Source organism: Melanerpes formicivorus, unplaced genomic scaffold (assembly GCF_026170545.1).
Source record: "Melanerpes formicivorus ecotype bairdi unplaced genomic scaffold, bMelFor1.0.p_v2 SCAF_6, whole genome shotgun sequence".
NCBI classification, from domain to species: domain Eukaryota; kingdom Metazoa; phylum Chordata; class Aves; order Piciformes; family Picidae; genus Melanerpes; species Melanerpes formicivorus.
In genome coordinates, this window is record NW_027142358.1 from 13,421,795 (window position 1) to 13,434,641 (window position 12,847).

The 12,847-nt window shown below is 45.6% G+C and overlaps 1 protein-coding gene across 2 annotated transcripts in view; it reads left to right on the plus strand.

The window, feature by feature from the left end:
• Positions 1–5,754, plus strand: part of ZSWIM8 (zinc finger SWIM-type containing 8) — a 62,482-nt gene extending 56,728 nt beyond the window's left edge. Inside the window, exons 23-26 of one of the 2 annotated variants that reach the window (XM_068139829.1) lie at positions 520–693; positions 2,312–2,431; positions 3,334–3,512; positions 4,742–5,754. In XM_068139829.1, the coding sequence (XP_067995930.1) occupies positions 520–693; positions 2,312–2,431; positions 3,334–3,512; positions 4,742–4,945 (677 nt within the window). In that variant the 3' untranslated portion in view covers positions 4,946–5,754. The remainder of the gene's footprint in view (positions 1–519; positions 694–2,311; positions 2,432–3,333; positions 3,513–4,741) is intronic. The other variant, XM_068139830.1, reaches the window with a different exon arrangement.
• Positions 5,755–12,847: the final 7,093 nt, after the last annotated feature.

Genomic DNA, 12,847 nt, shown 5'->3' on the forward strand with positions numbered 1-12,847 from the left:
TCCCAAGGATGGATTGGAGGCTATCCATCCCTCTCCCTGCATAGTGGCTGGACTGGGTGATAACTGTGTTACAGTAGAAGCGGAGGAACCTCACAATGTTGGACTTGATCTTCACACTGTTCCTGCTCAGTGATTTTTCTCTGCAGTTTCTCATCAGGTGTAGACATACACATGCTTGTTTCCTTGGGCAAGAAATCAGAACCAGGCACATAATTTAATAATAGCAAAGACCTTTGTGTCAGCACATGTATTTCTGTCTAAAAGGTAGATAATGTACATGTTGACAGTATACTGCAAAAGAGATGGACAAGCATGTAACTGCCCCCCTTTGGGCCCAGCTTGCAAATGAAATGATGATGTTCCAAGCCCACTGTATTTCAGTTGCAAGTCTGTCATTCACTCTGTTTAAGAGAACAGAACACAACATTGGCAGGGGGTGGTCAGGTGAGGGAGATGATGGCCAAGGTAAACCTTTAAAGCTGGTGGTGGGTCCTAATGCTGCTGTTTTGCTCTCTTCAGTAGGAAGTGTCCATGCAGGATCAACGTTCCCAGCGATTCAGGGGGCTTCCTTGACAACTCTGTCCTCACAGCCCAACTCCCTTGTTACAGGGGGTTTTCCTGCTGAGGATGAGCAGCACAGTCAGCCCGTGAGCCCTCAGGGTCTGCACTACCTCCACTCCGCATACCGAGTTGGTAAGGACAGCCAAGTGGGTTTCTGTGGCCTCCTTGAGAGGGATTCAGGGCAGGGCTGCAAGTTTTCACTGTCACTTGGCAATTTGCTAGTGCACCTGTGGGGATGATGGCATCTTGGCTACATAGAGAAATCCAGTTTGTGATCACACATGGAGGCTAAAAATGGAGACAAAGCAATAACATGTTAAACAGTTGCTGTTAAGAGCCATCAGAGTAGAAGATCAAGCTAAGTGGGTTAGAGCTGGGCAGACTCTTGCATTGTACGTGAAGGACTCTGGTTAGGGCTTTGCAATTGTGTAAGTTGTGACGATGAAAAAAATGGAGTTCAGATCTTGCTGCTCAGGGATGGTGAAGGCACACTTCTGGTTAAATACCAGCTGAGTCTCCAGAAGCACAGAGGGATGTGATCTGTGCCCTTCTAGCTAGGTTGTTGAAGACCTACATGGAGGGAACTTACATTTTGTGGAGTGCAGGTATGTAATTAGCATTCCTTCCCCAGTCACACAGGTTATGAGGAAGTACAGTCTGCCTGAACTGCCATTGGTACAAGGGCGTCTTGGGATTTCTGACTGAGCTTAGTAGTCAGTAGTAGTCAGCTACTTAGTAGTCAGTAGTCAGCTACTCTTACAGTCATGGTCCAACCCAGTGGATACTTAAGGAAGGAGGAGGGAGCCTCTAATGTAAGCAAAACCAGCATAGGGCAGCAAATCAACAGAAACAGCAAGAAAATCAAAGGAAGGCTCAATTGAGCTTGCTTGAGGTGGTGGTGGTGGTGTTGAAACTAGAGAAGAAACTGCTCATTAGCCAGAAAGGGTGCATGTGTCATTGGAAACATTGCAGTGGTAAGCTCAGGTAAGCCTGGAAAGTTGTTCAGTAGCCTGAGTAACAGAAAAGGAAGGGCAGGGAAGAGGGTCTAGAAGATCAAGACATAGTGCCTGTTGGCATTTTAAAACTTGTTAAATAGGAGGATTTGTGTGAAGAGCTGTAATGGAATAAGCAAAAAGTTTGCAGGCTGATGTTAGCCTCTCATCTTTGCTCCTGAGTAGGTTGATTTGCTGCAAAATTTGGAGCAAATGCATTGTAGTGCAGCCTGCTTTTCTGCTTGACCCTGCTGTAGAAGCTAGTGAACCATCTCTTTGCAGCTGCGCCAGGGGAGGTTTAGACTCAAGGTGAGGAGGAAGTTCTTCACCGAGCGAGTCATTCGTCATTGGAACGGGTTGCCCAGGGAGGTGGTTGAGTCATCGACCCTGGAGGCGTTCAAGGGGAGATTGGACGTGGCACTTGGTGCCATGGTCTAGTCATGGGGTCTGTGTTGATAGGTTGGACTCGATGATCCTCGAGGTCCTTTCCAACCTAAGTGATACTGTGATACTGTAATATTCAGGGGTGGTGGTTGTGTACATTTCCCAGCCTGGAGTAGCAGATCCAGATGTTCTTGCAGATACTTCTTTTGGTGACAGGCTCCAAGCTGGGCCTTTTGTTTCATTCTGAACTCTTTGCAGCTAGGAATTTTCTGTTGTTGAAGGGCAGGCCATCAAGTTGTGTTGCAATGAGAAGTGCTAGACTAAGCATAACTGGGCAGGAGTGCTGCTTGACTCTGGCTGCCCCTTTCTCACAGGGATGCTGGCTCTGGAGATGCTTGGCCGAAGAGCTCACAACGACCATCCAAACAACTTCTCCCGCAGCCCACCCTACACAGAGGATGTAAAATGGCTCCTTGGGTTAGCTGCAAAGTTAGGTAAGGCTCAGAGCAGTACTTCAGCAGAAATCTACTTGCTGGGATTTGGACCATGGTGGGAAAGAGCTCTCCAAAGAGTGAAACTTCAAGGGTTGGGTGAACCTGATACCTGATCCCATATCTGAAAATATTTCAGAAGTACCCTGCTGCTCTTTCGTGCAGGCAGTTGTCCCATTTCTGGGTTCTGTAGGCATGCTGAGGCATGAGGTTGGATAGGGATCAGAGCTTGTATCTCTTCTACAACAACTTTCTCCCTTTCTACTGTCATGTAGGTATGCCTCTTTCTTATGTATGTTTGCATCTTCTGTGAAGACTGTGCTTACACTACCTGTTCATTAAACAAATGGTTTAGGTTCCACTTTGTTCTTGGATCTTTTTTGTTTGTTTTGGTTTGTTTGATTGTTTCTCCCCCCGCAGTTATTTCTTAAACCAACAAACCAGTCTGCATACAACCTGTCTAGTGGCATGGCTTCTGCTGCTAGGGCAGCTCCACTGTAGGCGTCAGTGGGGAAGCTTTACTATTTCCAGCCTCCTTAAGACCCGAGTGTTGGGGCTGTAGATGCTTCCTAGATGAGCAGACAGGGAACAATGGAAGGAGTGCAGTGTATCCTTGCCTATGTAATTACCTTGCCTCATAGTTTTTCTTTCATAACACCTTTATAAGACAGATGAATCAGGAATATCAGTGACTGAGGGTAGTTCTTTGTTTCCACTCAGATTTAGGGAATGTATCAGAATGATCTCTCATCCCTGTGAGTTTCCTAAACTATCTCCCCCAAGCCTGCTGGAGGATATATTACACTCAGAAGAACATGCTCCAAATCCAGGTTCTTGCTGGGAAGTACTTGACTTGTGTGTCTATTATCCTAACTCTGTTTTTCTGATTTCTCCTTCCTGTGCAGGTGTAAACTATGTGCATCAATTTTGCCTTGGTGCAGCCAAGGGTGTGCTGAGCCCTTTTGTGCTCCAGGAGATCATCATGGAAGCTCTACAGAGGCTCAACCCCGCCCATCTGCACAACCATCTGCGCACACCTGCCTTCCACCAGCTAGTGCAGAGGTGCCAGCAGGCCTACATGCAGGTAATGTGTGGTTTGTCTTCTTGCCTAGCAAAGTTGCCAGGCTGTTGCCTGTCTCGCAGGTACTACCTCAGTGTGTGTGTGTGTTTGCAGAGGGGATGGCAACTTGGGTGGTGGTAGCTGAACTGGTCCACTGTCTGATGCATCTGTCACCTTCAACAGGGTCTAGAGCAGGTGTTGCTTGCCTGTATGGAGGCTTCACACAAAGGACCTCATTGTGCTACTTCTTTCTTCCAGTGTTCAGTTTTCAGTGTTTCTTCCAGGGTTCTGTTTCATGTTCTCTTCCTCCCCCTGCCAGATGCTATCCATATTTGAATGTTTTCTTTGCTGGGTTTTAAAGCCCCTGTCCACCTCCCTTCCTAGCTTTTTATTATTATTACGTTGGGCTTTTATTTTTTTTCTTTCTTTCCTTGTTTGTAGCCTGTCATGAAGCCCTGGCATGGCAGTCTGGTGTGCCAGTGCTGACACTAATAGTGGAAGTGGTTTGGTCAGTTACCAGTATAGATGAGATATCTCAGGATTTAATGAATCCAGAAGTGTGTTTCAGTGAGCCAGCTGGAATACCAGAGCTGCCTGTTCCTTAAAGCAGTATGAACAGGACACCCTGTGTGTGTCATCTTCTTTTGAATAAATGACCAGTAGACATACTGTCCAGTTTGGATCAGCTGTCCTATCTCCTAGGTGATCTTTTTGAGAATTGACAACTTGTTCACTTGAGCTCTTTTTCTTAGCTGTGTTAGGGAAATAGATTTTGCAGAAGCTGGACCTGCAGTTTTTGGGCCTTAGTTGAGAAGCTGATGGAAGTGACAGTGCTAAATCTAGAGATGTTTTGTATTGTAATCTTTACTCCTTCCATACACCTTAGCAAAGACATCCCCAAGTATAACCTACAGAATGAATGGTGTGAGAGTTAGATGCTGGTGGGTGGCAGGGTGGTGTTAGCTAGCCCTTTTGTGCTGTACTGTGACACAATTTGATGCTCATGAGGGAAAGAACGCCTGCTGATGCTGTGTGGTGCATTTTGGTGCTCTGAGGGGGCACTCACCTTGGCTATGTTAAGATGCGGGATATAACATTGCTGTCCTTTGAGCTAGCTCTCCTCTGTCAGAGCTTCTGAATCCTGGTACTTTTCATGGGGTAACAGGATCATGTGCACCGGTAGCTCCTCTGAGTGTCATCAACATGAGGGTGGTGAACAAATACCTTAAGTCTCTTTCCCTGTTCCCGTCCAGTACATCCATCATCGGCTGATCCATCTCACTTCAGCTGACTATGATGACTTTGTGAATGCCATCCGCAGCGCCAGAATCGCCTTCTGCCTGACTCCCATGGGTGTGATGCAGTTCAATGATATTCTCCAGAACCTAAAGCGCAGCAAGCAGACAAAGGAGCTGTGGCAAAGGGTTTCTCTGGAAATGACCACCTTCTCGCCGTGACGGCAGGCGGAGCTCCATGGACGCGCAACCTTTGCCCCGCATAGCTGTAGTTCCATTTATACCATCCTTCCTTATGGTGTCTTTTTTATTTAGTTTTAACTTGTTGGAAACCACTGAGCTGATGTATTTATACCATGACATTCCTCTCCAGCACTGCTGCGTGTTGGCGCTCTGCTTTGCTCGCTCTTCCTCTTCCTCCTCCATGGGCTGCAGGCTTCAGAAGCATCAGGAAATGAGAAGGAAGTTGAACTGGCTGCCCTGTGGTGTAGTCGCTGCTTTTTTCCCTGAGCCCCTGGAGGCTGTCCTGCGAGCAGTTTGCAGTCTGATTACGCACGTGTTAGAGGGGTGGGGGATTCTGTCTTAAATATTTATTTTGACATTTATAAATATGTAAACTTTCTTTTTTTTGTATGGGCTTCTCTTACTCTACACACCATCTCCTGTTGGGAGAGGCTGGGATTGCTGTGCACAGTGCCCCTCTATTCCTTTCAGCACCTCCTGTTGAGAGAAGCTGAGACTGGATTAGCAGGGCTGGGGCCATCTCTGTGGCTTTCTGCAGCACCTGCTGAGGGCAGAGGCTGGAGCTTGGGCAGTCAGAGTCCATAACTGCACTGAGCTACCTGGAGACAGACAGAAGTACTTGGGTTCTTTTTCAGGAGTGTCCCATCACTGGGCACTGCTGGCTCATAGGATGTTTTGATCCTGGTTGTTCCAAGTTGTACAATCGTGTTTCTTTTGGCTGGGGTATTACTCTCCTGTTTCTTATCACTTGTCTCTTCTTGTTTCCTGATTAAACACTCGTTTTCTTAGACTGACTCTCTCTTCTCTCTGCTATGATGTTGACAGTCTGGCCAGCAATGTGTCAGTGGGAGCTTCTGTGAGCCCTGGTAGATAGCCATCTTGCCTTGGGGAACAGCAGTCCAGCACAAGGCAGATAACCAGAGCTTTTACACAAGCTGTGAGCCAAAGATTTCTTGCTTGGTACTGCTCTAAGAGTTCTGCATCTCTGCAGAGGCTGGCATTGACTGAACAGACAGCTCAGTGCTACAAGACACAGGTCAGTAGTTTCAGAATTTTGCAGTCTTTTCTCTAAAAACGTTCCTCATAGTGAGCAGACAGAGGTGGAAGCTGTGTGGAACTGCTGCATGCTTGTTTATTCAGATCTTCACTTTCAGTCCTGGACTGTGCTTGCAGCCCAGAAGGTCAGTTTTATCCTGGGCTGCATCCAAAGAGGCATGGCTAGCAGATGGAGAGAGTTGATTCTGCTACTCTACTGCAGTGGGACCTCATCTGGAGTACTGCATCCAGCTCTGGAGCCCTCAGCACAAGAAAGGCATGGACCTGATGGGCAATGGATACTGGCACAGGCTGGCTCTGCAGTACAGCTGCCGTGCCTGTTGTTCTGTCTGTAGGCCCAGACACCTCCTCTTTCTCTTCTGCATGCTGAACAGCACTGAGAAGAGCTTGATAGGCATGGGCAGTCCTCACCTCATCACAGTGATTTGTACCTCTCGGACATTTCCGGGCTGGCAACATTTTTCTTCCAAACGTTTCACCAGCTTGTCAGGGTTTTGCTCTTGCTCAGGGGTGAAATTCTAAAGCACTGGAGGTGACCACCACCCTAGGCACTTGTCCATACTCTCCGGCGTGCCCTGCCACTCAATTATCCAACCTCAGGGCAGGTGTCCAAATGGTATTCTTGGAGAAGATTTGTGTTAAAATGGTCAAGAGCAGACACACAATTAAGAGAGACAACAGCAGAAGCAGGCTGGTGTTGTGTCTCAAGGATATTGGAAACCCTCACAAGATGGATAAGTGCTCTCCTCTGTTCCATTCATCAGCTGGGTGAGACGACTGATAAGTTGTGACAGTGCATACAAAACCCAGCTGAACCAAATAACCAGAGCATACCAAACCTGCCATCAAGCAGCACAGTGCCAGCAGCACCTTAAGGCATCTCCCCAAAGTGATGAACAGAGGATCCCACAGGCTATGCAGGTACATAAAATGCATGAGAGCTCACGAAGCCTGACCAGAAACAGCAATGCAGCCAGGAAAGTGAATACCTTAAGGTGGAGGGAAGCAAACTAAAGCAAACGCAAGGTGAACAGATTGACTGTAGCAGAACTGAATCCTCAGGCTTGAGCCTCACATTGCCAAACACGGACTGTCCTGGTTTTAACTCGGCTGGCACCTGCGTCCTGGCAGTCTGGTGACAACAGAGAGCTTTTCACTCTGGGGCCCTCAACACAAGAAGGATATGGACCTGATGGCACAGAGGAGGGCCACAACACAAAAATCATTAGAGGGCTGGAACACATCTCCTACAAAGACAGAATAAGAGAGTTGGGATTGTTCAGCCTGGAGAAGAGAAGGCTCCAGAGAGACCTTATAGCTGCCTTTCAGTACCTGAAGGGTACCTACAGGAAAGCTGAGGAGGAACTGTTAACTAGGGTATGTAGCAACAGGACAAGAGGCAATGTTCTTAAGCTAGAGAAGGGGAAATGTAGATTGGACATTAGGAATAAGCTCTTTACTATGAGTCTGGTGGAACCCTGGAACAGGGTGCCCAGGGAGGTGATGGAGTCCCTGTCCCTAAAGACATTCAAAGTCAGGCTTGATGGGTCTCTGAGCAGCCTCATCTAGTTGGGGATGTTCCTGCTTATTACAGGGGTCTTTTGCTAAACAACTTCTAGAGATCCCTTCCAACCCAGTGCATTCTGTGACTTTATCTGCATTTCTTAATCTGTCGTCCCTGAGCCATATCCCTGGAGAAACTGAGATGATAATGAAATTTATTGTTGTATGGCTGGGAGGTTCTTGAGTATTTTTCCCTTTGTAAGAGATGAGATGAGCTCTGGTGGTCCCAGAAGCAGCAACCTGCTGTTAAAGCAAGAAAAAGTATTACCTAGTGCAATCTTGTTTGTTTGGTCACTGTTCCAGGAATGGTGAAAATACTTAGGCTCAGAAATTCTGAAAACACATTTTAGCAGAAGAATGTAAAGAGCAAAGTTTGCAGCCAGCTCATACTTCCTTTTGACTTCCAGTTAACCCATGTTTTCATTTAATGTTCTCTAGGTCCTTGTCCTTACTAGCAACACATGAAGTGGCTGCAGCGAAGGCTTTACAGCTTTTCCAGTGTGAAAATGGTTTTACATAGCTGAGAAGCTGTTTTCTGTGTTGGATACCACCTCTTCCCAGGCTGGACAGCAAATGCTGAATTTAGTCAACACTCATAGCTACAGGTATTTTTCTGGGTAGGGCCTGGCCCCCACTTGCATGAAGACAGATGATGTTCTGTGGTAGCAAACCTAGCAGTGGTTTATTGTCATTTTAGGCAAAGTCTAATTCACTGCCTGTTCCTTGAAGGTAAGACAAATGAGATCTTTCGACTGTACTGCTTCCTGTGTCCTTTGTTCACCATGACTTGCATTCACATGCTGGATTGGTTTCCTCTTGGGACCTTAGAGCTGCCTTCCAATACCTGAAGGGATCCTACAGGAAGGCTGGAGAGGGACTCTTCATAAGGGTGTGTAGTGATTGGACAAGGGGGAACTGGTTTTAAGCTGAGGGAAAGTAGGCTTATACTGGATCTTAGGAAGTAGTTCTTCACTATGAAGGTGGTGAGACTCTGGAATAGGTTGCTCAGGGAGGTTGTGGATGCCTCCTCCCTGGGGTTGTTCAAGGCTGTTTTGAATGAGGCCTTGAGCCGCCAAGTCTAGTTGAGAGGTGGGGAGGTTGGAGTAGATGATCTCTACAGTCCCTTCCAAATGAAGCCACTCTGTGGTTAGTGTGACTTTTTATTATTTTATTTTTCTCTTAAGGACTGAATAAAAGATTTTCATCATTGCAAGTGTCATTCCTCAGAACACATGCTGCAGATATCCTTTTTCTATGTAGCTCAATTATGCCAGCCTCTCAGAGAGGTGCCTCTCTTCTTCTGGGCCTGTTCACCTATAACCATCTTCCTTGCTTGTTGAGTATGAATTAGCAGAATTCTTTGCCTCTGGACTTCAGTGTATTAGCAGCCCTTGAGCAATCTGAGTTGGAGTTATCATCTGATCAAGCAATGTGCCTAGCAATAGGTGGAGCTAGAGTTAGGTGAAAATTGTGCTGCTGTCTAGTATTATTTACTGTTGTTAATATTAATGTGGGATATGCATTTTCTTTCTCTGAGAACCCTGTCAGAAATAGCTTCCTGGGGAGTTGTTGAACCTAAACTGTTTTTTAATTCTTTGCATGGGTTTGGCTTTTATCATGCCTAGCACTGTTGTGTTTTGGAGCAGAATACAAGCTTTTATTTCCCTGCTTATTTAGTACTAGCTTGGTTATTGCTACACAATGCTAGAGTATCTTGCAAGCAACCCAGAGTCAATGGAAATGGAGTAAGCATTAATGTACCCATGAAGCTCATCACTATTTCCTGGTACAAGTCAGTCAGCTGTAAGGTTACATACATTTGAAATCATCTTCTGTAAGAGCTGGGAAAGTTCTGTTTTTCTTACCCTGTCTTCCTCTTAGGTTTTAAACTGAATTATCCACAATGCACCTGGGGAGGGAGTGTGCAGAAACAGAAAAGTGTGCTGACAGTCTGCTGAAAAGAGTAAAAGGGCAGGGTGGGCCTTGAGGACTTTTCAGGATTATTTGATGGGTGTTTCATGACTTTGGGTTTAGTCTGGCTGATTGATAGTGAATGGCTCTCAACTGCAGTTGATTTGGAATATTTTGTTTGCTCTTTTGGTGTCCAAATTCAAGTGCCATATGACCTGCTGATGGTAAAGAGAGTCTTTCTTGAATAGTGGTACCTGTTTTTATTCCTGTTGCCTTTTTTAAAAACAACTTCCTCTGTCACTGGCACCCCACCCCCTCCATTCATAATTCAGATGTGAGCTTTGATCTTATTTATTCTTGAAGTTCTTATTTTAAGAGTACTGGAACTTGGGGAAGGGATGGGGAGGCACCTGCCCTAGAGTGGCATTAACCTGTGAAAGCTCTAAGTGCGTCTTGTGGCTTTTCTGTGCTTGGATTTTGTTTGAGCCTGTGTCTAGTTAATGTTTTTCCTTAGGGAAATGTCCAAACGCAAACTGTGTGTGCTGTCAGCAGGCAGCTTTGCTGTGGCAGAGTGTTTCATGTTACTATGAAGACAGTGACTCTTCTCCCTGAGCAAGAGACTTTTATGGTTGGTTTTTTTTCATGTTGGGGCTGCCTGCTTATAGGTATCATACCTACTTAATACTGCACAGGCTGCATTGCACAGTTACTTTATTGCCATGAAGCAGATGTGAGCTACAAGAAGGGGAAAATGCTACAAATACATTAAAAATGTCTGTTGTGTATAGTACGTGCACATAGCATGAACTATGAACCAGGACTGGGTCCCCACAATTTTTGTTCCATGTCATGCTTTCCTTGAAGTCAGGCAGGAGAGCTTCTGTCAGGAAGTTTGGGGCTTAAGGGACAGTTGTTGTACAGAACCATAGTGTCAACACATTGTTCTAAGTCCTGAAATAGACCTTTTCCAATGGCATTGGGGGGGGGGGGGAAACCTGAGACCAAACTGATTTATGATCCTTTGTTACCGTAAGTGAAATAAATGTGAGCTGGCTTTCAGCCTGCTGGGACTGTGTCACCATTATGGTCATGCTGGGGTACAGGCATTTTTGAGATCAGATGAGAATGAGGACAAATAGTCTTGGGAGAAAGCCATGATTTAAAGCCAAAATTCAATTAATAAATTATTTCTATGTAGTTCTCAAGAGTAGTGGAGATGAGAGTGTTTGGAATACTTTCTTGTTGCAAAACCAGTTTGTAAAGGGTTTCTCAGCAGCATGCACTAATTCCTCATCTTAACAATGCTCAGTGTTTATACTCAGAAAAAAAAGGGGAAGGAACAAACTGTCAGTATAAAGCTCTGAAAACTGCAGAGGTGGTATCAATGTTCAATCTATGTCCTCCTGCATGATGGCAGATACTGTGCCTGGCTTGACGCAGCCTGTATGTATTAGCTGCTCTTGTTCTGGTGTCGTGCTCACAGCTGCACAATGTCAGCCAGGAGACATTCAGGATTTGGCAAAGGGATGAACAGAATTGTTTCACATTCATTTGGCATGTTCAGACCTGTTGTTTTTTCTTACCATGTGCTACTGATACAGCAAAATAACTATCAAGGACTCAAAGGATTCTCTTACCAGCTGTGAGTGAGAGGCTGAACTACAACAGGATGAGTTTGACAGCATTTGTTAGATTCCAGACTTGTGCGTCATTCTCACTTCATGAGCTGCAGGCTTCTGCACCTTTGCAGTGCTGTCACCAGCTGAAAACTGCAGTTTTCAGTGATCAGAGCTACATAGAGTTGATGGATGCTGTTACCTACAGAGAAATTCTCCCAGGTCCCTTAAAAGGTCTTTACTGGAAAGCTGAGACTCCTACCAGTAGATGCTGTACCCAGCAGAGGCAGCAGCGTACTTTTAAATATCTTACTGATTCAGTTCCAGAGGTTGCATGTGGGTAGTTCCATCTGCATATGCTGAACTCTTTCTGGAGGTTGTTTTGATGGCTTGCTTTAAAGAAGTTGTTTCCTAGAGTTTTTGTCAATTCTCACCTCTTGTGCAGCCTTTCAGTTCTTAGTGTGATGTGACCTGGCTACTCTCTCTGTTACAGTCAGCTGTCTTTCTGATATCTGGGCTGAATGATTCCTGTATAAAATGGGTGAGTTTTCTATGTATCAGATTCTAGCAGTGTTCTCCTTGTTTTAGAAATGATCTGCTTACCATGAAGCTCTATTTCTGAACAGTGAGGCAAGATGAGGTTTATTTCCAGTATTGAAATTAAGTGAAGTGTGAGGGTCTGTCTAAGTGCCTAATGGGTCAGTATCCATTAACTGGTGTTCCCTCACTGGAAAATGTTTGTTGGCTTTTTGGTATCACAGTTTCTGACAAAAGAGCTGCTCTTAGGAGGGGATGTTTGCTTCCACAGCTTTGAAGGGATGTCTGGAAAGAGAGCAGCTTCTGCAGCAGTGTGCTGTCAGGAGGAGTTACCAGATTTGAAAATGCTTCTTCATCAGCTAGATCAGACAAAGACATCCCATTGGGTCTGACCACAGCAGGTGATTTGTTTGCCCTTAGCATAAACAAGTAAGTATAACATAGAAATGAGATAGCTGAGGGGAGGGAAATAATAAATAATGAGACTACACTGCTGCCCCTTGCTGCTATTGCCAGTAAACTTACCCTGACATTTAGTGAGCCCCTCCCAACACTTATTCCTGGTACCCTGCTTGTTTTTCAGTGTTTAAATCCATCTCCTCAAAGATGATCCATAGTCTGAGGTACAGCATGAAGCAATTGTGTAAGTAAATTGATAACCTGTAATGGATTAAGAGCAGGAAAACATGTTTAATGGAGGGTCACTAGCATTGGTCCCCGAGATCCTCTCCCTCCTCCTTTGGCAGCATGCAAAACCAGCTGCTGCCGTGTTTATTGGTGAAGAGCTGCAGGCTGTTTTATAGAGCTGTCACAACCATGACAATTTAAACAATGTTTTGCTTCCAGTTCAGGGTAAGGTTGCTTATTACTGTAGCCCTGGGCAGGCAGTGTGCAACAAAGCTCTGTTGCTGCAGCACAGCAGCTGGAAACTACTGCAGGAGACAGGGACAGCCCAAAAGTCATTGCTAGTGCAGACCAGTAAGAACTGAGTCTTAACTAGGGATTGTGTGTGTGCCAGCTTCTGCAAGCCTGCAGGTGCACTTGCAGAGCAAGAACCCATAGAATGTCTGAGTTGTTACAAATTAAACACCTTTGTTCTCTCCCAAATACCAGCTGCAGGAGCTGGAGCAGGTTTTCCAGTTTTTCTTACCCTTCCACCAGCTTTAGAGTCCACAACATCACTCCAAATGATCACAAA